General features: G+C 34.6%; 1 protein-coding gene across 8 annotated transcripts in view; it reads left to right on the forward strand.

The window, feature by feature from the left end:
* The window catches only part of LOC134844102 (orexin/Hypocretin receptor type 1-like), a 74,962-nt gene that overhangs the window by 31,577 nt on the left and 21,329 nt on the right, over positions 1 to 22,056 (forward strand). For 6 of the 8 annotated variants that reach the window (XM_063860644.1, XM_063860652.1, XM_063860597.1 and 3 more), the window contains exon 2: positions 6,968 to 8,134. In XM_063860644.1, coding sequence (XP_063716714.1) covers positions 7,857 to 8,134 — 278 coding nt within the window. In that variant the 5' untranslated portion in view covers positions 6,968 to 7,856. Of the gene's footprint in view, positions 1 to 537; positions 639 to 5,883; positions 5,913 to 6,967; positions 8,135 to 22,056 lie in introns of those variants that run through there. The other 2 variants (XM_063860589.1, XM_063860616.1) reach the window with 2 other exon arrangements.

Below are 22,056 nucleotides of genomic sequence, written 5' to 3' on the forward strand. Positions count from 1 at the left end.
GGCGTTCCCCCTCATTGATTGGTATAGTTTTACAGATAGTAAAAACAGGTGCTGCATTTATTGCGACATTAATTTTTTCAGATTAAGTATGAGCTGTTTTCGGGAATTTCTGACCTTGATTGAGCCAAAACCCTCCGGCCTAAATGGTAATTAAATGATCAATTTTTAAATTTAGTCAACTTTCCGATTAGTTTTATGAAAAATAAACGATTTTGTTGAATTAGTTTGAATAAACTAAAGCAAAACTTGCCAGGCGCCCTTTTCAAATGAGCTTGAAATTTTTTCAAATTGAACAATAATTGAATTCTTCATTCAGTTTAACAAATTAAGAAAAATATGAATTGCTTTTAAAAAGTAGCAGAAAAAACTTCATCGTATGCGCTCCAAAAAATATGGAATCAAAGAGATTGTTTTTATACATGATGGATTGATTCATGATTGTTTGATTCGGTTGTTTTTGTTGTATTTTAAATGATTCTGTTTATAGAAAAGACATTTATTTTATTAATTCTCTAATTCCGCACTTTTGTATTTCTTTCCTGATAATGGGAAGCAAAAAAGAAATAAATTCATCCTCATTGCTTTTCCTTTACTTTTATGAAAGTATAAATCAAAAGACGCTTTTGCGATCGACTCAAGTACGTACGAATTTTTTAAAAAAAGTTTACGGAGTTGAAACTTTCAAACTTTTCAAAAGCGCCCAACTTATGTTCGTACAAAATTTGGAACATAATTTTTTGTGAAGTATTTACTTCAGACTTATGATAACTTTCGTTAAGTTTCAAAATAGTGCTCCTGATTAAGATCTACAAGCCTTATTTGAATTTTTGTCTATTTTTTTCGCCGTATATTCCCAAATTTTTTTCTTCATAAATTTATGTATACAAGCACCCAATCAATAGAGTATGGAGTAAAAACCTTATTCGTTAATTTTTTTTTTCAACATTTTTTTCTGCAGATCAAACGTTGATTTTTATACAATACAAATGATTATGATTAAATCAATTATTAATTATGCACCATTTTTTTCTGTAAGTAGTTTTTCAATTTTTCATAGGATCAAAAATGGTCGATAAAATTTTGACGAAAAGATTGAAGCTTGTGAACTTTAGCTGGAAGCCAAGGGTACTAAAATCAGATATTCTCATAAAGGTGTTTTTAATGTTCAGCATGCGGGTTATTCTTTCAGTCGTATTTATATCTCTTTTCAGGATTTTATTGAAGCTAATACCCAAGTGATCAGTTGAGAGTTGAGAACTCTAGAAAAAAGTTACCTTGAGATTTGTAAAAGTTTGCCTCTAAACCATTTATATTTTGGCACTTTTGCTTTATCGTTTTGCATGGTAAAAATTACAACCCCGTCAATAGCAGTTTTGACCCAGACACTTTCGACAAAAATTGTCATTGGAAAACATGTTCAAAAACACAAGGCCAAACTTAGCAATGGATTTGCGCACTTTTTGGTGTGCGTATACCACTGGAATCCAGAGAAAATTTTTTTGAGCATTTTCCAAAAGTTGAAGGATTCCATTTAAAAAATTTCCGTGGATTCGGCGCACATACCTCTAAATTAAATTTTGTCACCATATAAGTGTTTTGTCGCGAATTGCGTAACGAAGTAAAAAAAGCTAAAGAAATCCACTGATGTTCGCAAAATTAGAAGAACCAATACTAGCTGGTTCTTCTAGCTATAAAAGAAAAGACTTAACCATGGTCAGTGAAAACCAATAACAAATCTTCAATCATTGGGTAAATAAAACCGCGGATGTACCTCAGCAAGAATTTTTTGTCTATTTTCTAGGATTTGAAAACGAAGTTTGCACCAATAGAAATGACTTTTGCTTATCTTCTTTATATCTTTTCAATTGTCCAATTGTCAAGTTTTTCTTGTTGAGTTTTTGATCAGCGATCAATCAGAGATGCTTCTTGTTACCACCAAGTCACCCATTTATAAAAATTATTGCACATGTTGGGTATTCGACTACTTCATAAAAATATCGTAATTGTCAAATATTTAATCAACTATTGTGGTTTTGAATCAGAAAAAAAACAAAAAATACTATTCTGTTAAGAAAAACTTGTCTGAAATTTTACATTTTTAGACAAAAAACAGAGAAGATTATGTAACACTGCGCTCCTAATATGAACTCTTTAGAAAATTGTAGCACATATTAACCCAATTTTGCGGTTTTCTACCTGAAAAGTTCCCTATTATGGACAAAAAAAAACAGACAAAAAATATAATAGAGTTGACAAAACAAAAAAAATCGTCTTTTTTTCCAAATTTGAGTTAGAACATTCCTTGTTCTTTGCACAAAAACCGATGACTCATGTTTGCGCCCATGCATCTACTGATGCTCGTAATGTTAGAGATCAAAGCAACTGCTTTGCTTTTTTTAAATATACCTTTAGAAGTTTTTTCAAAGATTTGCCTCACATAAAACAATTTTCAAAAATCTTAGAACAAATTATAAAACTTGTATAAACTAGGCGATAAAAATTGTTGCTTATCGCTATCTTAGTTGCACTCTAGCGTGTTTTTGCGGAGCGTTCCAACTTTTTTATACCGGGTAAACGAAAATAATTGTCTCAAAACGAAACATTATTGCAGTTTTTGTGTTATTCTTGAACAATTTTAGTATTTATTGTTCCGACTTTCGATACGAAAGTAACGGGTTTTTTTTTTTCTTCAGACAAAATTCGACTTTTTAACTAGCCATTTTTGACGGAATTTTCTTATATCATTCGAAAGGTATTGTTGTCATGAGCTCAAATTTGAAAAGATATTTCACCTGTGATCATTTTTCGTAGAGTTATGAGGGTTTAAAGATTGCCATTTTGGCCATTTTGACCAATTTGGGACAATTAACGCGCGATATAATTCGCGCTATCAACGCGTAAGCGGAGATTTAATCCGTCTTATAAATCGTTCCAAATTGGTTGAACGAAACTTATTTGCCATATTTGATTTGTTACAATGAACGAAAATTCTCTTTTTGTACTTTATATTGCGTGTGGGGGGATGATTTTCACAAAAAATTTCAAATTTTAGAAAAAATTTTCATTTAATTTTTTTATGCTTTTACTGCTGCTCCATAAACCTTAAAAGGCAGTCGGAACATTCAGGGCTTCGCCCTGATACGAGCAGTCTTGTTTTGTTAGCATCGAAAATCGTCAATTCAAACAGTACTTAATTTCTGAAGTCTTAACTTCAAATTTGGATTAGAATATGTATCTCTATTATATCTGGCTAAAAACCTTAGAAAATTAAGCTCGAATTAAATTGAAATGAAATTTCATTATAGCTAAGCATTTTGTCCATAAATTAGTTTGCTTCAGTTTGTTTTCATCGAACTGTTTTTCTTTAACAGTAATTGAGATTGAACTGCCAACAAATTTGGCAGTTTTTAAAATTGAGTTAATGAAATGCCTAGCTGGTGGCTTAGTTTGATTCTAGAAACATTAAAACAGAATTATGGTATGCTTAGAGAACGAAACCTGAAAGAAAGAATTAATAAAACTTAGAAAAAAATCTTTTCAAAAACCTTTTTATCTAGGTAAAAGATTTTGAAAGCACCAGCCCTCACACGAGAGTACAATATGTTTTTAAATAGCCTGATGAATAGCCTGCCATAAAATGCATCCTGTCATTATAATTTATGCATTTTGAACAAAATTTTCTGAAAATAGATAACTTGGTCTACCTGGTGAAAACCTGAAATGTTGAGGAAAAACTGAAAAAATAGAGTTCTTCTGCTTCTGGGAAAATTGTTGTACAAGCAAAAATGACAAAACAATGTACAGTTTTCCCTCATCGGTATAAATTTTTACGGATTTGAGGAAAAGTGATCAAAGTAGAAAGGGCATCTCTGTAGTCATTTTCCCAAAGTTATCTCTCATTCGTATTTGGTAACTGAATTTGCTGAACAATAGAAAACTTTTTATAAGTATGCAATAGCTTTTACGCCAGTTAAACTTTTTCAAAACTCTGGTTTTTGATGTCAAAAAATTTTTTTTTTAACTTTTTCATTAAAACAACCTTCTCTGATTCTGTGTTTTTTGATAACGATAAAGTTAGTGTTCCATTACTTAAACAATTTGAAAGCAAAGAACTCATGTTTTAAAACGTTTCCGGTTGTTGAAAACTTTTTCTGGATTTTTGTTAAGAATTCAAAAGAGGGTGATGGATTTTTTTTTCGATCAGCCGCAATATTTAGTTGTACTGAGCTCAAATAAAAAAACCTGTGATCTTTTATCATAAGGATAAAGGGGTTGAAAAGTTGCTTATTCGGGGGTAATTAACGATAACTTTAAAAAAAATTATCAAGATTTCTACAACGAACTCTACTTTATAAACCTTAAAAGTCAATCGGAACATTCAGGGGCTCATCATGACGGGAGCAGTATTATTGATGCTATGGATACAGAGGTATTTGCATGATTGTGGGTGAAACAAACTGGAACGTTTTGTGTATGCAGCGCGCTAAGTGAGTGCAGAATAAACCAATGAGATGTTTAATTATTTTTCAAAATTTGATTCTGTTTGCTTGATTTTTGTTTGCAAAGTGTTAGTCATTGTTTTTTTCTCAGATAAATTTAGCGGATGTTTTTGTGGTTATATAGTTGTTTCCAAAATCAAGTCGACTATTTTATCCTTTATTATCGATGCAACCATTTATAACGAGAAAAAATTTAAACAAACTCACAAAATTTTGTTCTTTTTGAAAAGGAGAGAGGGTCAAATATTGTAGGAGACATTTTGAACTGCTGAAAATAAAAAAAGACATTCCGACTGCATTTTAAGTTCTATGGAGCGATTTCAATTAAAATAAATACTGAAACTTTTCATTTTTTTAAAAAAAAAATACGTGTTTTTAGCACGAATTAAATCGCGCGTTAATTGTCCCAAACTGGCCAAACTGGCAAACTGTTTACACCCATAACTTTACAGAAAAAGCTCACAGATGAAATATCTTTCAAAATTTGAGCTCAGGACAACATTATATTCGATTGATAGAACAAACTCAGAAACTATTAGCTACAAATTCGAAATTTGTCTGGAGAAAAAAATACCCGCCCGAGCTCAAATATTCCGGCATGTTTTTTTATTGTCGAAAAAAAAACGGTCGTATATTAATAACTTTTGTCAATCACTTTAGCCGTTCTTCAAATTAGTGTTAAATTGAAGAAAGACAAACTCTGAAGACATTATAGTTTCTAGAAAAGGAAGAAAGCACAAACTTCAAACTGGTGTTTAGCGCTACTGCGGCTTTGAAAAAATGAACCTTTTGAAATGGTGTTTTCAATGACTTCTTTTACCTTTCTTGATAGCTCATTTAGTCGCCATATTAATTTTGTCAAAAAACATTCATTCATCCGTTTGTCTGAAGATAGCAACTTTCGAGACAAAAGCAATGGTAGTTCGCATTTGGTTCATAGTGTCCGGAACACTTTGTCATAGTACCTAAAATCTAACTTAAATCATAAAATTCACTCAAGCACTGATAGTTTTTCAAGCATGGCTAGTGTTAGTTTTTAGTTGAGCAAGGCCTATCCTCTACCCCGTAGCCAAGAGAAACGATTCATTAAAGCTCCACGGCCACTTGTTAGTTACAATCATTATAATTTAAATGGTGTTCTACAAATTAGAGGGGATTGGAATCATGGAAATGTTGGTCTAATGGGAAACATCCTAAACATAGTAGTAGAATAGCAAAAACAACTCCATCTTTTGAATTCAGTATTCAAATGAGTCGCTTCTGCCAGATAAAAAACAATCGGTATACAATAGGCACAAGAAACTAATTAAGACTCTAGGTGATTATTGGAGGTAGATGAGACCGACTTTGAAATTTGAACACCTGATATATCTGCCATGAAAACCATACCCACCACATGCGACTAACTGCATGGTAATTAAACGCGTCGATTTTCCTATTTTGCAGTTATGTTGTTAAATACTTTTCAATTTTTGTAAAATTTTAGAATTCGTCAATTTTAGTTTACTGAACTATTTTGCATCACATATTTGTCTCTGATCTAAAAATTTCATGAATAATTTTTGAAAATTGAACTGGGAGATTTTTGCAGAAAATTTTGAGAAGCCAACCATAATTCAATCCACGCTGATATTTTCTTTTAATTAGATTTTATTTTGACAATGAGATGCTTGAAAAAGTGCTGCGGCAAGAAAAAAAGCCGCAAACCATCATTTTGAAATCATCTATTGTTTTTTTTTCAGATTGAATATCAGATTAAATTTCAGATAAAAATATTAAAACGATATTTAAATCGCTATAAAAAAACCGTTTTGGAGTACTCGATGAAATCAGACAGCGTGTCCACCGTCCACGTGATAATGAATACCAATGGTTAGTGCTCTTTTTGTGATGGTATATTTGTTGCTATATTCATGTGTGTCGTCAATTAATAACATCTAACTTCTGATCGCTTCTTCGATGCATGGAATTGAATTTATGGGTACCCCTGTATTTCATTCGATAGTAATTATATTTCAATAGTGTTAATGAAATAAAACATTTTATAATGTTGAAATATTCGACTTCAGTTACATTGGCAGGTTAAATGTAATGCTTTTAACATTGAAGTTTGCTGCTTTCAGTGTCATTTTTTCATACTTTTTTGTGTACATTTTAATTGAACTTTGTCAGTAAAATGGGATGGTAAATGGGATATATACTCTCATTAAGATTGAACAAACTCAATTAGAGGTGAGCCATTTGGAAAAATCGTTCGCATCCTTTAAGGAGAACACAATCCGTGAAATTGGCGGGGGTCTCCAAACCTTAACAAAGTGTGCATTTAATTAAAGGTTTCTTTTGTTGAGCTTACTAGGCTCCCGCAAGGCTATTTTCCGCCGCAGTTGAGCCTGAAATTTCATTTTCTCTAGTTTTATCCATCTTTTTCTTCTGAATTAGCTCGGATTAAATCATACTTTTATTTGCAGGCGGACGAATAAGCTTGATGACGAAGATGATACAATCAATTCAACTCCTCTCCTTTACTCCTCTCACCAAATTAGACATCTTCTAGTTATGACTGATTATGATGAGCTACATACCGAGAACCTTTACCTTACAAACAAAAGACCCTAGAGCTTCTTTGACCGCGTGTGAAATCTTTATTACCAGTTTTTTTTAGTCCTTGCCAAGCTACTTTACCCATTAACTCTTTTCGTTCTCTGACGATGTAATTTTTCATTCATTGCATCCAATAAAAGAAGGGTAAATATACAGTTTGCCCTCATTGGCCCCTTGGTAACTTTCGAGCCTATTTTCTATACCAGTCAAGCGCTCACCACTCAATTTGAACACCCGTAAAATTCAAATTTGGGACTATAAATCCAAAAAATACACAATCTATAAAAATACAGGCGTCTTATATAAACTCTGGTTCTTTAAAAAATAAAAAATGGTTTGAACAATTTGTTAGCATTGTTTTTTATTATTCACAATTGCTGCTAAAAAGAAGAAACATCAAAACAAGGCATTGAAAATTAGAAAAAAAAGTTGTTTAGAAATTTAATAGCCATTTAGAAAACTAGTTATTCAATTACTGCTTGCGTTTCGTTCTTTTACTTCCCAGTTTTCAAATTTGCTATTCAATTTAGATCATATTGCTAATTGTATTTTACCCCTCAACGCTATTTATTGGGAGGACTTTTTTCCTGTTGGTTCGAGCAATTTTCTCATAACTTCCGATTTGTCAAACAATTTCGTTTTCCTTTTTATTTCATTGCTGATTTTTCTTGATTATTTATACACTTTGAAGTCATCAAAGCTTATTTAGTTCGCCTGCTTGTTTTCTATAACTTTCCCTTTTTGTTGACCATACAAATGGATGGCAATGATTTTGTCACCCAGAGCAGCAGCGGCGGCGGCATACCCAACGGCACCCTGTCCGCTCTGCTCCCCTCCCCGAATGACAGCTCTTCTGCCGTTCAGGGGGGTTCGGCTCCTGAAGTGGACGGGGTAGTGTCTGTGTTTGAAGTGATAGAGAGTGTTGTGAATGTGTCTGTGGGTATTGTGGGTCTGATTGGAGCAGTGGTGGTGGTATTGGTCTACACTTGGAGACACAATCCCACCCCCAGTGAACTCATCATCACGGCTTTGAGGTGAGCCCGCGATAGTGGTTTTTATCGCATCTGCATCTTTTCGACTATCGCTACTTTTTTCACCCACACCCCCCCCCCCTCTCTCTCTCTCTCCTCGCCCCCTACCTCCGCCTGCGCTTCTCCTATAATTAACGGTCCCCCTTCTGGCCAATCGACTCTGATATTGTCTAAGGGCACTATGCAGATAAATGATGAAGGGAGCGTGCGCGCCAAAAAATGCCATTCATGATCAAAACTTTCCAAAAATTCTTGTTTTCGCATGTTTTTTTTTCAAAAATTTGACTGTCAGTGCCAGAAATTACTATTTTGGCTGTTTACTTCAAAAATTTGCCAGCAGCACAAGATAAGGTTTTTATAGCGTGCTGGGAGCCCTCAAAAAAACCAATTTGCTTGAACTAAATGAACTGAGAACAATTTCAAAAAATCCGTCCTCTCAAAAAAGATGCGCCCCTGAAACTTAAAGGGTTATTAGCTTGAATTAAATCTGCAACATTTTGAACCGTTAAATTAGTTTTTTATAGATTTGCCTCTCATATGTGTGAAATATATCTCAAAAACTGCTCTAGAAACAGCTCAAACTCGTCAGGCAAAGATTTGGCGATTTTAGAGGTTCGAGTTCTGAAACACATGTAGAGCCGCTCACGAGCGCTGATTGGTGCCCTACCATCGCTCCATTTTTTCCCTTTGAGTTTTGCTATAGAAAAAAAAACTTTGGCCAGTGAAGGCCCACCACCACATACTACTAGATATTTATTTCTGAATTGACCGTTCCAAGGGACAGTTGATTTCAAACTATCTGCTTCATTGAAACTTATTTGCTCCACGCTCAAAGTTATGTTCTTAAAAACTATACAAAACTGCTCGTATCAAGGCGACCGTATTTAACGTCTATGGAGTAGTGTTCGATTTCAAAAAACGGACGCCATTTTCAAAAAATATAATGATTTTTTTTGAAAATCATCCCCTCAAACGTTATTTAAATGGAAAAGTTTTGTTTTTAGCATAAAGTGAGCATTATATAAAATAACTGAAATGCATCAGTTTGAAAAAATTTCTGAGCCGGGTTAAATTGCCGCTTACGACGCGTCAAAAGCACGAAATAAATTTTGCGTCAATTATCCCCAATTGACCGATTCGCAATTTTCATACCTTCATATTTTTGCAAAAAAATGATCACAGAAAGATTTGTTTCCAATTTCAGCTCGAGACCTCAATAGTTTTCATACGATAATTATAAATCCCGTCAAAAAGGCGAGGAGAAGATTTGAAACTGGTCTGGATAAAACAAACAACTCCAAGCGCAAACATCCCGTCACTATCGTCGAACGTCCAAGTATTTTTTGAAAGTCGGAACAAACAAGAGCGATTGTACTTTTTTCTTTGAGAAATTTTAGCCATTCGATGCATCAAAAGAATTAAGAAGTACGGAAGCGTCTTTGTACAGGCTGCCCACTATTTTACACATGTTAGGGTGGTGGGCTTCACCGAATTAGCATTTGTTGTACTAGCAATCCTAATTACGGCCGCATCTGACTGGTTCCAAAGGGAGGATGGGAGTAAGATTTCACAGTTTGGTATCAAGCTATTCATATAGGTAGAGCCAGAGTATAGACAAAACTCGTCTTTTTTTTCTTTTTTTCAGGGCTGTAAAACTCTTGTGGAAAACATTGTGAAAATTTTGAACGATTTTATCATAGGAATCGCCTTTTTTTTCTTTTTTTTCAAATGCAACGGAAGGCAGCTTTTTTAAGGCAAACACCTATTCTTGATTTGTTTCCTATTTCACTTTGAGACCCAGTTCATTGATTTTTCTCATGTAACTGTGAGAGATGGAAACAACCCGATAACTGCTCTCCGGGGATTTTTTATTGGAAGGACTGAAGAGCAGCTGGCTCAAAATCTAAGAAAAAGTTTTAGAGGCCGGCAGTTTGATGCTAAACCAATAAAACTATGAAAAAATCTAGTGTAGATTTTTTCGGTTTTGATAAGAAAGAAGGCGTATATGCAAGCTGGTGCAAAACCAGATATACTAACTTGAAAGCTATAAAGAACAGTTTGGGAATAATTTTAAATGTTCCATCGGCTCTATCGGCTAACCAGAAATATAATTTTTCTTACAATCTCAAGATATTGGGGTCACCGCACTTTCTGATTTTCTGTTGATCATTCAATCCACTGTCATACCGGATTTTCGAAAATATCCAGAAATCCTGAAATTTTGCGCACTCAGCAAGGGTTGCATTTTAACATCTAGCTGCTCATATGATGTGCGCGCAGCCATTCGAACTAGTTTGTCTTTATATGGGACAGCAAACCGAGAGGTCGAAACAATGGTTAGTGGTCAAAAATTACTGGCAATAGCGAGAATCGGTGTACATCTCTCGCTGAGCTCTCTCAAACTCTTTTTCAATTTTCGTGCATTAGATGTGTCATAATTGATATCTCGGCGCGTGTCGATTATTAGTGATCTGTAATGTCAGATGCTCGACGTTTAAGCGTTTGGTATGTTGAACATTTCCAGTTTTTGGTGTGTTTAAATTTTTGCTTGAAAAGTTCGTGGCGCAACGCTATAAGAATTCGCTGGCTTTGTTCTTAGAGGAAATTGTGACGTCGAAAATAAACTCAATGCTTTTTGTTTTTTGGTGGTTGCAAGTTTTTATACCTTGAAAAAAGAATTAACGGACTCTGAAATATTTATATTTGACAGGAAAGATACGCCAAAAAGTTTTTAATTAGCACAACAGGTTTTTTTTCTTCTAGTGTTAACGTTTAAGGAAACATTTAATGGAAAATAAACAAGACTGCTTGTATCAGGAATCGTCCCCCACATGCCATATAAAATTCAAAGTGATAATCTTTGCTCCTAGTAACAAATCATTTCCGGCAAATAAGCTCCCTTTAAACAATTTGAAACGATTTCTAAGTCGGATTAAATCTCCGCTTACGCGTTAATAGCACGAAAAATATCGCGCGTTAATTATCCCAAGTGGGCCAAATGAACCATCCTTTAACCCCATTAACTTTACGAAAAATGATCACGATACGAAAGTAACGGAATATTTGTGCTCGGGGTGGGTTTTTTTTTCTTCAGACAAATTTCGACTTTTTAACTAGCCATTTTTGATAGAATTTTTTTTATCAATCAAAAGCTATTGTTGTCCTGAGGTTAAATTTGAAAACATATTTCAGCTGTGATCATTTTTCGTAAAGTTATGAGGGTTTAAAGATTGCCATTTTAGCCATTTTGACTAATTTGGGACAATTAAAGCGCGATATAATTCGCGCCATTCACGCGTAAGCGGAGATTTAATCCGTCTTAGAAATGGTTCCAAATTGGTTGAAAGAAGACTATTTGCCATAATTGATTTGTTACAAGGAGCAAAATCTGTTGTTTTGTACTATGTATGGGGTGTGGGGGATGATTTTCATCGAAAAATTTTCAATTTTTAGAAAAAAAAATTTTTCATTTATTTTATTTCATTTAATTTTTTATGTTGTTTATGTTATTACTGCCCCATAAACGGTAAAAGGCAGTCAGAACTTTCAGGGCTTCGCCCTGATACGAGCAGTCTTGTTGAGTTTAAGCTCAGGACAACAATATCTTTTGTATTAAAAAACAACGTCAAAAACGGCTAGTGAAAAAAAACTAATATTGTCTGAAGAAAACAAAACCAACCCGAGCACAATTATTTTGTTACTTTCATTACAAAAGCCAGAACAATTAGGAACTTTACGATAACAGTCTTAGGTAATAAGTGAAGCCTCTTTTAAGCATCCATAGCTAAAATAAATTGAAAGTTTTTCAATGTGATGCGTGCGTGCATTGCAAGACTATATTTGTTGTGAAACGAATTATGACAAGGAGTTCTTACAGCATCAATTTTTTTGTTAAATTATGAAATAGAAATTCAGTTAATGTGGATTTAAGATGTTTAGTAGAAATGATGACTAGGTACTAAAAATTACGGTGTTAAATTGGCTCGTAATACATTGTAGGACACCATTTCAAAAATTGGTCTGTTTTTTAAATTTTTGTTCGAATATTTACATTTGTCCGAAATTGTCATTATTTTCAATATATTGGAAATTTTTATCACAAATTCCGTATTTTTGATGCGCTCTCCTCTCTAAATTTTAGTCAATTGTGGCGCCTTTTAAAACTATTTGGAGTGGTCAACCAAAAGTAGATGTCATAAGTAAATATAAAATTTCAAAGAAAGGACCCTTTGGGTGGGGAGGGTATGGAATCCCTACGGAATAGGCGTGAACCTCCCGCTCTCCGCCCCCCCCCCCCCGCTGAATCTGCTCATGCTATAAATACCAACAATTTTTGCCAGAAAACTCCTTTTACTAAACTACAAAGGTAATTGGCTTAATTGAGACGCTTTGTCAAAGAAAGACAAATTCCCTCGCGGTGCTAAAAGAAAAGAGAAGAAAGACTTTTAATCACACCAAAATTTCACCAGAAAACTTAAATAAAGGCTTCTTACTAATTTACTAAGAGAGTAGACTTAAGAAGGACGCTTATTTGGAGTGAAAGACAATTATCTCGTGGGGGTAAAAGAAATTTCTCTTTTTTGCTTAAGCAGAAAATCTAGTGGTAAATATTGGTTCACGCTCACTTTAAATCTTCTGAAATACTGCATCTTCTAAACTAAACACAACCGGTGGAAGCGGTGCGATTGTTTTTTGTTCAGACTTTCTAAAACAGTGACTACAAGATTTATGTTTTGTGCAGTTTTTCTGATCAGTCAGTTTTTGACTTTTCAACTAATTTTTGTTTTCGACTTTTTTAACACCATCCGAAAAAATATTGCTTTGATGAAGTTTGAAAAATAAATTTCACCTGTGATTATTAGTTTTGGAGATTTGAAATTTATTAAATTGGCCAATTTGGGATAATTAGCGCGCGATATTTTGTCTGTGAAACATGAGTTAGCGGTGGCTTAAAACGCTCCAAATTGAAGGAGGTAAATCTTTTGGTCTTTTTGTTCCTATGTTCAAAAAACGGTTTTTTTTGGTATGGCTTCTATTCAATCAACTTTTGGCGATCTAAGTAATGGTTTTTAGCAAAAAAAGTTTTAAACTCCATTGAAAAATCCATTTCTTGAATATAAAAGTAAAAAGATACTTTACCTCCGATCTTTTTTTTTAAGTTTCTGTGAGTATGGAAAAGCCAAATTTGTTCTGGTCTGGACACTTTTATGCATGCTTTAAAACTTTTTTCATAATGCTAAAGCGTGAAGCAAGTTTTTTATGCGTGGTGATTCGTCTTTTTTTCGGATGGTGTTAAAAAGGTCGAAAACAATAATTAAACGAAAAACCAAAAACTGACTGAACAGAAATACTGCGCAAAGCATAAATTTTTTAGTCACATTTTTAGAAGGTCTGAACAAAAAATAATGTTAGAAAATGAATTCAGCCTAGCTAATTAGCCAAGTGAACTTCTAACTGGCCAAATTAATTTTTCCTAAAATTAATTGAAACCAATTTAAGTGCACTCTGATTAATCAGGGCGTTTCCCTGATATACGAGCAGTCTTGTTATTAAAAAAGAGATGAAATGAGAAAAAAAGAATACATTTTTTTTTGTTCTTAAAATTATTTTTAGTTGGTTTTCAATTGACCTTTTAAAAAAAAAATTGCTTTCTAGTGCAGGTCAAAGGTGCAGTCAAAGGTATAAACGATCTAAATTCATTCCACAACTGTCATAAAACGCAGATTTTTGTCATTTTAATTGTTTGAGTCTCGTAACAAATTTGGGAAGTTCCGGGATATAACGCGTTAACCTCAGCAGATTTTTGTGATACGCGGTTAATCACAAACAGACGGGAACAACCTGCCAGATCAGGTCAGTCAAGGTCAATTATCTATATTTTGTTGTTAGTTTTAGTTGTTTGTTTTGATCTAATTTGGGGCGATCCCCAAATTTTTTTGGGGATTTGACCTTGTCTTGAAACGGTCTGCTCTATTTCAAGACTTTGTTCAAGACCACGTGGCCAATGGTTCATAGTTCCGTTCAATTTACTCGCTTTTATGTTTTCGTTTATTTGCATGGCAACAACATCTGCCCCTAAGGAGGCGAGGATGGGCGCGAGTTTTACTGCCGCACGCGTAAAGTTACTATTCAAAGTGTTTAGTACGGCGGGTTGGGCTTCTGCGTCTTTTCCGAATTTAAATGCTCTAATGCCGGCTGAAAAATAATAACCTCGAGGCCTATTGGACTTTTCTATCCACACTAAATCGTCTATCTTAAGTTCCCGTTCTGGAGAGAAGTACCAATAAGCTCGCTTATTGAGACCAGGCTCAGACTCGCCTAGCCTTCAGGATTATATTGCTTTTTCGTATGCCTGCGCACGCAAAAAGCTTTTATCACTGTTGAATTTTTCTTCGAAGCTCTAAGAAAGGAACGTCGCACTTGGTATACATTGATTCGTAATTATTTCCAAACTATACGAATCAATGTATACTGGAGTCAGTGGGCTCGCGCATTTAAAGATTGCTCGACCAAGCAGAACGCCGTATCGAGTACTTACGCGTTAATTTGCGGGTTCCAATCGTCGAGTAAAATGCACATTTGCATGACCCTACCATACGCTCCCATGAACCACAATGATGTGAAGGATTGAAGGGATTGTATTTCCACTTCATGCATTTGTCAACTAAGCGAATGAGAGCCTGCTTGTTCCAAGTTTCAAAGCACATCACCAGTTCCTTCTCGGTGCCCACAACTTTGTGCCGTTACCTCGGCACGCAAAGAACCTCTCATTACTTATGACAAACGAATTACTATCCATAGATAGCAAGGTTTCGATGTAGATCGCTCAAGTCGTCATGCAAAAAAAGAAAATCACAACGCTTCTGTGCACTCACACAGATAGAAAATAGGAAATGAGCTAAAATAGTCGACTCTGTTTTACCAAAAAGCAAGTTTTCGAAACGCTAAACTATCTAGAGGGAGATCCAACATCATGAGGTTGACAAGTTTAACTTCGCGCTTTTGACACGGAACGAATCTTTTTTTTTTGACTTCCCGAAGGGTTGATCTCAGTTTTAAGATGGCGAATTGAGATTGAATGACGGCGCGCATATAAGGAAACTACTGAAGGTGATAATTGAAATTAAGTTGGCGAACGAGAAGTTAAACCAGATGGTGACGACCATAACATATCACAATCAAATTTCCACCGAAACAAAACGGCAAATGCGACCAAATAAAGGAGACAAAAAATTTGGTCCTATGTATGGAGAATATACGGCTAATTGTCTCGTTTTCTATAGGGATTAGCTGCTGTTGGGCAGTTTGAATTCTGCCTAGAAAGAAACAAAATTAAGAGCAGAAGGAGCTTTCAGTCGGAGGGTGCTCAAATTCCTAAGCATCGGTTACACAACTTTTACTCAAACGGAAGTGCGCATACCTATGGATGAATCCTAAAATTTTGAAACTATGCGCAAAAATTTGAAAAAATAGCTAAAATTTTCCCAGTTAATGAAAGGTGTATCTCGAGTGTCTGATTTATTAACAAGAAAGAAGACTAAAAAATACTTCAGCATTTGACTTTTTTGAGGCATATATTACAAATAGCATCCAAACATGTTTTAAATGGCCGGACAGAAGTTTCTAAAAAAAGTCGGTCACATGACACGTACACGTGTCGGCTGGAGTTTCTCCGGTTGCTACGTGGTAACATTAATCAAAGATTGCTGATTCCAAGATCACACTAACTGCATTGGCAACGAAGACAGTTTTCTTATATTCAGTGCGCATACCTTGTAGAACATTGGTACTATCAGACCACATGCATGTAATAGATAACTAAAAATTCAAGACGTTTCGAAGATCTTCTTTAAGACGAGTAGAAAATAAGGCAGTTTGCGTTTCATTTTTGGGTACAGAAATGGCTTCAATGGCGCTACGTGGCCCTTTTTTATACGAAACTGACCTTTACTTCATATGATAATAACACACAACAGGAAACGTAACCGCCCAACAGATTTCATGCGACGTGCTGCCAAATATGTTTAGTCTTACCATATCTACGGGCGCACTGATATAAACGAGAGGGTTGGTCAATTGTCCTGACAGATGCAGAACTCACCCTCTGAGTTAGGCATATTTAGCGACCGGAAATGTATCCGTTCATCTAAAAGAGCGCGCACAAGTGTGTGAGGTTGACGGAATTTCCGCTGAAGAGTCCTAAGAGCGTTAAAATACAAATCCCCACAATCAGTGAACTCAGAATTTTCGATTCAGGCCTTACCGGTGACCAGGCTTTTCAAGTAAGTAGCTTCGCTGGTCAAATGTGCGGATTCCCAGTTCGTGCAATGGTAACGGATCTGCATCAGGCTGAGTTAATTTCCAATCAAACAAGGGGTTTTTCTGTTCACTAAAATTTCCAGATACATGTTTAGATGATGGAAGAGACGTGTCATAGGAAACTGCTAGAATTGTTTGTACGGGTGCGTGCACTGGAGTCTGAGCAGGCTGTTGCACGCCAGGCGAATGTTGTTGCCCATTTTTGGCCGCAGTATAGTATTCGGCGCCACCGTTTTGGCAAGGGTTTGAAAAAATTCATGTTTTCCTGTCCGGGCAATTTGAGTAAAATTTTCATAGTTATGCTTATAAGAAATTGACTAAAAGTAGGTACGCAGTGTAACAAATTAGGTTGGTTATTGAAACCAAAATAAGAAAGTTAAAAGCTTCAAAGAATGTGACAACAAAATCTATGGTGTTCAAACTATTATAAACTAATGCATCCGATTTATTTGCATAGTTCGAAGCAGCAGCTGCGTTAACAATCATCGATGCCCAAATTAAAGATGCACTTTGAGAAATGATGTTTTTTACCGCTTGTTAGGAGCTGGACGGATTGGAAAACAATGAAACGTTTTGTATATATGACGGCAGAAACGATGTAATATGAAGAGCTACCGACAAACTGCTTTGTATTGTAACAAAAAGCTAGGTGTCGCTGTTGGCAGTTGGCATTCCCAAAAAAAACGCTATCTTGAGATGCCGTGTAAGCCTTACCCTCGAAATTTGGACCAGCCGCACAGATGCAAAACTGATAACCATGAGTGCTGCCTTATAAGTTGGATCTATCAGAGTGACATTTACTATCTCCGCAGCTTAGTTGTGAGCGCAATCAGCAGTACGCTTGCTGCTTGTCACTAACAATCAACTGACAGCTGGTAATTCTGATTTTTCAGTGTCCTCGTCAGTTTTCAAGACGTCATCTTGAAATTCAGTTTCTGATATTTAAGCTTCAGCTTTTTTTTTCTGTTGTCTTCGGCTAATTCTTCGAGCTGAAAACAACCGTTTTCTCTACTGATACGATATTGCAGTATCTGTTTTTCCTTATTTTTGATGATTCTGCTACACTTCCAATTATATCTCTTGCTTATGGTACTTTATTTTGTTCTTCTTTGATTCAGATCTGTCTTCCTCTTCTCTTTGCTTCAAGCTGTCTCGTTGTGCCTTTCTATCTCCCCCAATTGCAGCTTTGCGAGCTAGGGTTTGCCCTTCTTTCACTCGGGGTCATTGTTTTTGCTTTAGATCTTACACTATGAAGAAGACTATTTCGGGGCATTTGTGGCTTGAGATACCAACTACTGGCTTGGAGTGAACCGGTTATGAAACTTTTTGAAGATACAAATTGTTTTGCCGCTAATTTTGAGATTTTGTGAAGTATTCAATTTTTGTCAGAATCGTTTTCCAAAAGCTTTCAAATTTTTTTTCCAAATAAGCGCTCGAGTACACGAATTTTGTCCGATCATAACCTCTGCATTCAAAGATATAAATGAATTCATTCTGGAACTGGCATAAATCGTAAAACTTATCCGATCCAAACGTACACATCTCTGAACAAAATCGGCACAACCACGGATAGAACTTGTTGACCTTAGCAGTTTTCTGTGAGTTTAATCATATAAAGAAGGCAAAAGCCATTTTCTTTTTATTTAGTGATGTATATAGCATGGCAAAACATTGTTTTTTTTTGTGAGGGGGGGGGGTCCGAACCGGTCTGAAAAAACAACTCATAGCACAAATATTCCGTCACTTTCATCAACAGTCGGAACAACAAAACTCTTGAAATTTACCATTACATCTAAAAATCTATAGATCAATGTTTATGCTACAAAAACTGAATAAATGCTCCGACAAAAATTTGAAAAATTGAAATATTTTTGTGATTCTTTTCTAAACCATCACCCCTAGCAAAAAATAATACAGACCAAATGCCATGCCTCAATTCAATTTGGACCGATTGTTTAAGTTGAAAATTATCGCTCACGTGTTATTAGCATCAAATGTAACGCGCGTTAACTTACTTAAATTGGCTAAATTGGCAATTTTTAAACTCCCATACGGAAAACGACCACAAGTTGAGTATTTTATACCATCCGCACAAACTCCTCGCCCCTTGAGCGACCTACCGTCGACTGTTTTTTTTTCATTGGATTCCTTCCTCGGTTAATATTTGGCCGTTTGCTGCTTAAGACTAATTTTTGTTTTCATTAGACTACAGTTTTGTGAAATGAAATTGTAAGATTCTAAATTGCCCACTGATTGAGAAGATATTCACCCAATTTTTCATAAATTATATTTCTGCAATTTATCATGTTAATTTAAATCACAACCATATAATTTGTCCAGGCTTTTGGCGAACTGATCACGGCAGGTTGAGCTTTCATTTTGGCTCACTATTTTCTTTTTAAAGTATAGTTTTACGAAAAAGTATAATCAACAAAACCACTACAATACAATGAAATTGGAAGACAAAACCACTACAATACAGAAATTTTAATTGTGAGTGTAATTACTCAAAGTAGTGTCAGTATATCATAACCACTACAGTACAGAGTCAAAGCGGTAACTGTTTTTCATAGTCATTTTTATTGTTCCGACTTTTGAAGAAAGTTTGAAAAATTTATTCTTGATGTGATCTTTTTTATTCAGTCATTTTCTTAATTTTATATAAAGCGCCGTTGAAAAAATTTGTTGATACAATCTGAAAAAAACCTGTCTCGAGCGCAAAAATAAAAATAATTTCAACTGTTAGGATTTTTTGAGTTTATGGCGGTTTGAATATTGCCAATTTTGTCAGCACAAAACAAATTATTACGCAATATATTTCGCATTTTTAACGCGTAGGCGGCGTTTTGATTTGTTTTATAAATTGTTCCAAATTGAATTGAGGCATGATGGTTGATCTATTTGTGCATTACTATATGTTACACATATCTGGTTGTTACTTTAAAATCGTGTAGGGTGATGATCTATAGAAAAAGCTAAATTTTCAAATAATTTTAATTCTTAAACTTTTTTAAAACCATTTTGTTTTTGAAAAACTATCGTTTTCTTTCAAAGTGAACATTTTTCTGGAGACTTTAGAAGCATAATTGCCCTAATATCAAAATGGAACAGAATCAAATGTGATCAATTTTTTGTATATTTATGACGGTTTTTAAGTTGCTATTTTAACCAATTTGGGCTAAGTAAAAAGAGAGAGAGAGACAAATAAATAAACACTGAAATGATAAAATGGTTAATACGTCAGAACAGATCCTATCCGTTTACAATAATGATCAGTGTAAAATAATGATTAAAACAATATTTTAATCCGACTTAACATTGAGCCGATAAGAGTAATTAAAATTTTAGTGAGCTAGCTGGTCTCAAGATGGTGAAAAACAAGGTGCAAAGGTAATCTAATTAATTAGCTGTAATCTTAATTTTACAACTTTTTCAAGTATTATCGAAATTTGGCAGGTCCTTGGAGTTACCATACACTTCTAAATAATGTTTGTTTGGTTGTTTTTTTGAACAGAACATAGAAGGTTTCATCTGTTAGCTTTTCAGGCCAGAAATTATCCCAATTCATCAGAGCATTTGAAGAGACATCGGTTTGAAGCCCAGTTTTGGTTTTTCCAAGGATTTATTTTCCCCAGATAATTTTTGAGAAAGCTTTCGATGCTTTGATTTTTCCGCTAATGTTTTAACCTCTAGATGAACTAATTTCATAAATTTTAGGATTTGTTTTAGTTTTTTTTTTGTTTCATTATGATTTAGAATGGGCCCAGGGTTGATATGAGTGTCGGATTTTAATAGTTTTTCACTCAAATAAGTGAAATTCTTATAAAATGTTTTCTCAGAACCTGCAAAAAGTAGGGCGAGAAACAAAATACTGCTGTAGTTTTTGTTTTTTGTTCAGCCAACGTGCTTTAACGGCGTTACACTGGGATTTAGCTAGTGGAAAATTAGATCGCCTAATATCATCAGGAATGATGTTGGTTGCTGCAAAACAAATCAAAATCACACCTTTTTTGGACAAACATATCATCAATAGTAGTTATACGATTTCAGCGGCATCTGACAATACATACCATGATGACGCTAGAAGTGAGTGTTTTAGATTTTTGCCTTTTTGAGCCTTTTTGAGCCTTCAGCAGAAGAGACCGACTGTTTCTGTCGGGGGTTTTGCATTTCCTTGGTGTTTTATTGGAAAACAGGGGAGTTTTTGAGAGCAACAATTTTTTTTAGGAAAGGAACGTCATTGTTGTTAATGAAATGGATATTGTCGAAATTGTAGTGATTGTAATCGCTGATATCTTTCATTTGCTCGTTTAATTTAATCATGTCCCACTCTTTGGTATCATAATAATCAACTAACACTGCATTATAACGCGCGACACTTTGCGTTCTTATAAACTCCGTGAGCGGCGGATTATTTTGATCCAAACTAAATTGAGGCAAGTGATTTAGTCCTTTTAATTAGAGTTAAAATCACTAAAGTCATCCATTTTTGGGGGGATCAAATGCAGGAAAAAAGGGAAACAAGTTTTTTTTTCAATTAATTTATCAATTTTCCGAGCAAAATTTTTCCAATTGGTCTCGAAGAGCAGTCGGAACATTCAGGACTTCGTCCTAAAACACTAGCTATTTTATTTGAACTTTAAATTCGACGAACGATTTAATTTTTCTTAAAAAAACGTCATCCATCAAATTTGATTGTGTATTTTAATTGAATTATTCAATCATGTATTTTTGGTCAATTTTGTTTTAAAATTGTAAAAAGTTTCAAAATAACCTTTCAAATTTTAATTACATCTAGTTAGAAGAATATAAATACATATTTACGTATTTTATTTTGTTCCCTGTATCAGAAAATTGTTCAAATTCGACGCTAATCATAGCAAAATCTAAATTTCAAAAACATAGTGCACTTGAAACTGTTCACTAATTTTTATCAAAAGTATATAATAAACATAGACCCCTGGGCTCATTTGCTGGGGTTTTAGGGTTCTAATAGCTTATAAGACGCTAAATACAAGTCTCTTTGTACTTATCATATCGCGCGGACAAAAACTTTTGAAAATATATGAATTTTATCATTTTTAATAGAAAATGTTCTCGCGCGGACAAAATTTTTGAGAGAATTTGAATTTTTTCATTTTTAATGGAAAATGTCACCATTTTTTCGAGAAAACTTTTTTTCATAACTTTGACTAAACACGGACAATTTTGCTTGCAGCATAGTTAAATTTTTGATTAGCCTGAGAAATTAACTCCCTAAGAAACTTCAGCCTAGCAATAGATTCAGTTAGACCAAAAAGCAAGGTCAATTCAGTTTAACACGTTTTCTAAGACAGAGTAAGCCTCCGCTTAAGCGATAATAGCTCGAAAGACGCGTTAATTATCCCAAATTGACATAACTGGCCATTTTAAACCCTCATAATCTTAAGTTTACAAAAAAACATCAGAATTACAACACCTTTTGAATTATATCAAAAAATTCTTTAAAAGTTTTTAATTGAAATTTAAAAATTGTTTGGAGACAAAAAAACCTCACCGAGTACAAATCTTTCGTAGCCTTTGTCGAAAGTCGGAACAACAACTAAATTCTGTAAAGTTAGGAGGGA

This window comes from Symsagittifera roscoffensis, chromosome 1, assembly GCF_963678635.1.
Source record: "Symsagittifera roscoffensis chromosome 1, txSymRosc1.1, whole genome shotgun sequence".
Classification (NCBI taxonomy): domain Eukaryota; kingdom Metazoa; phylum Xenacoelomorpha; order Acoela; family Convolutidae; genus Symsagittifera; species Symsagittifera roscoffensis.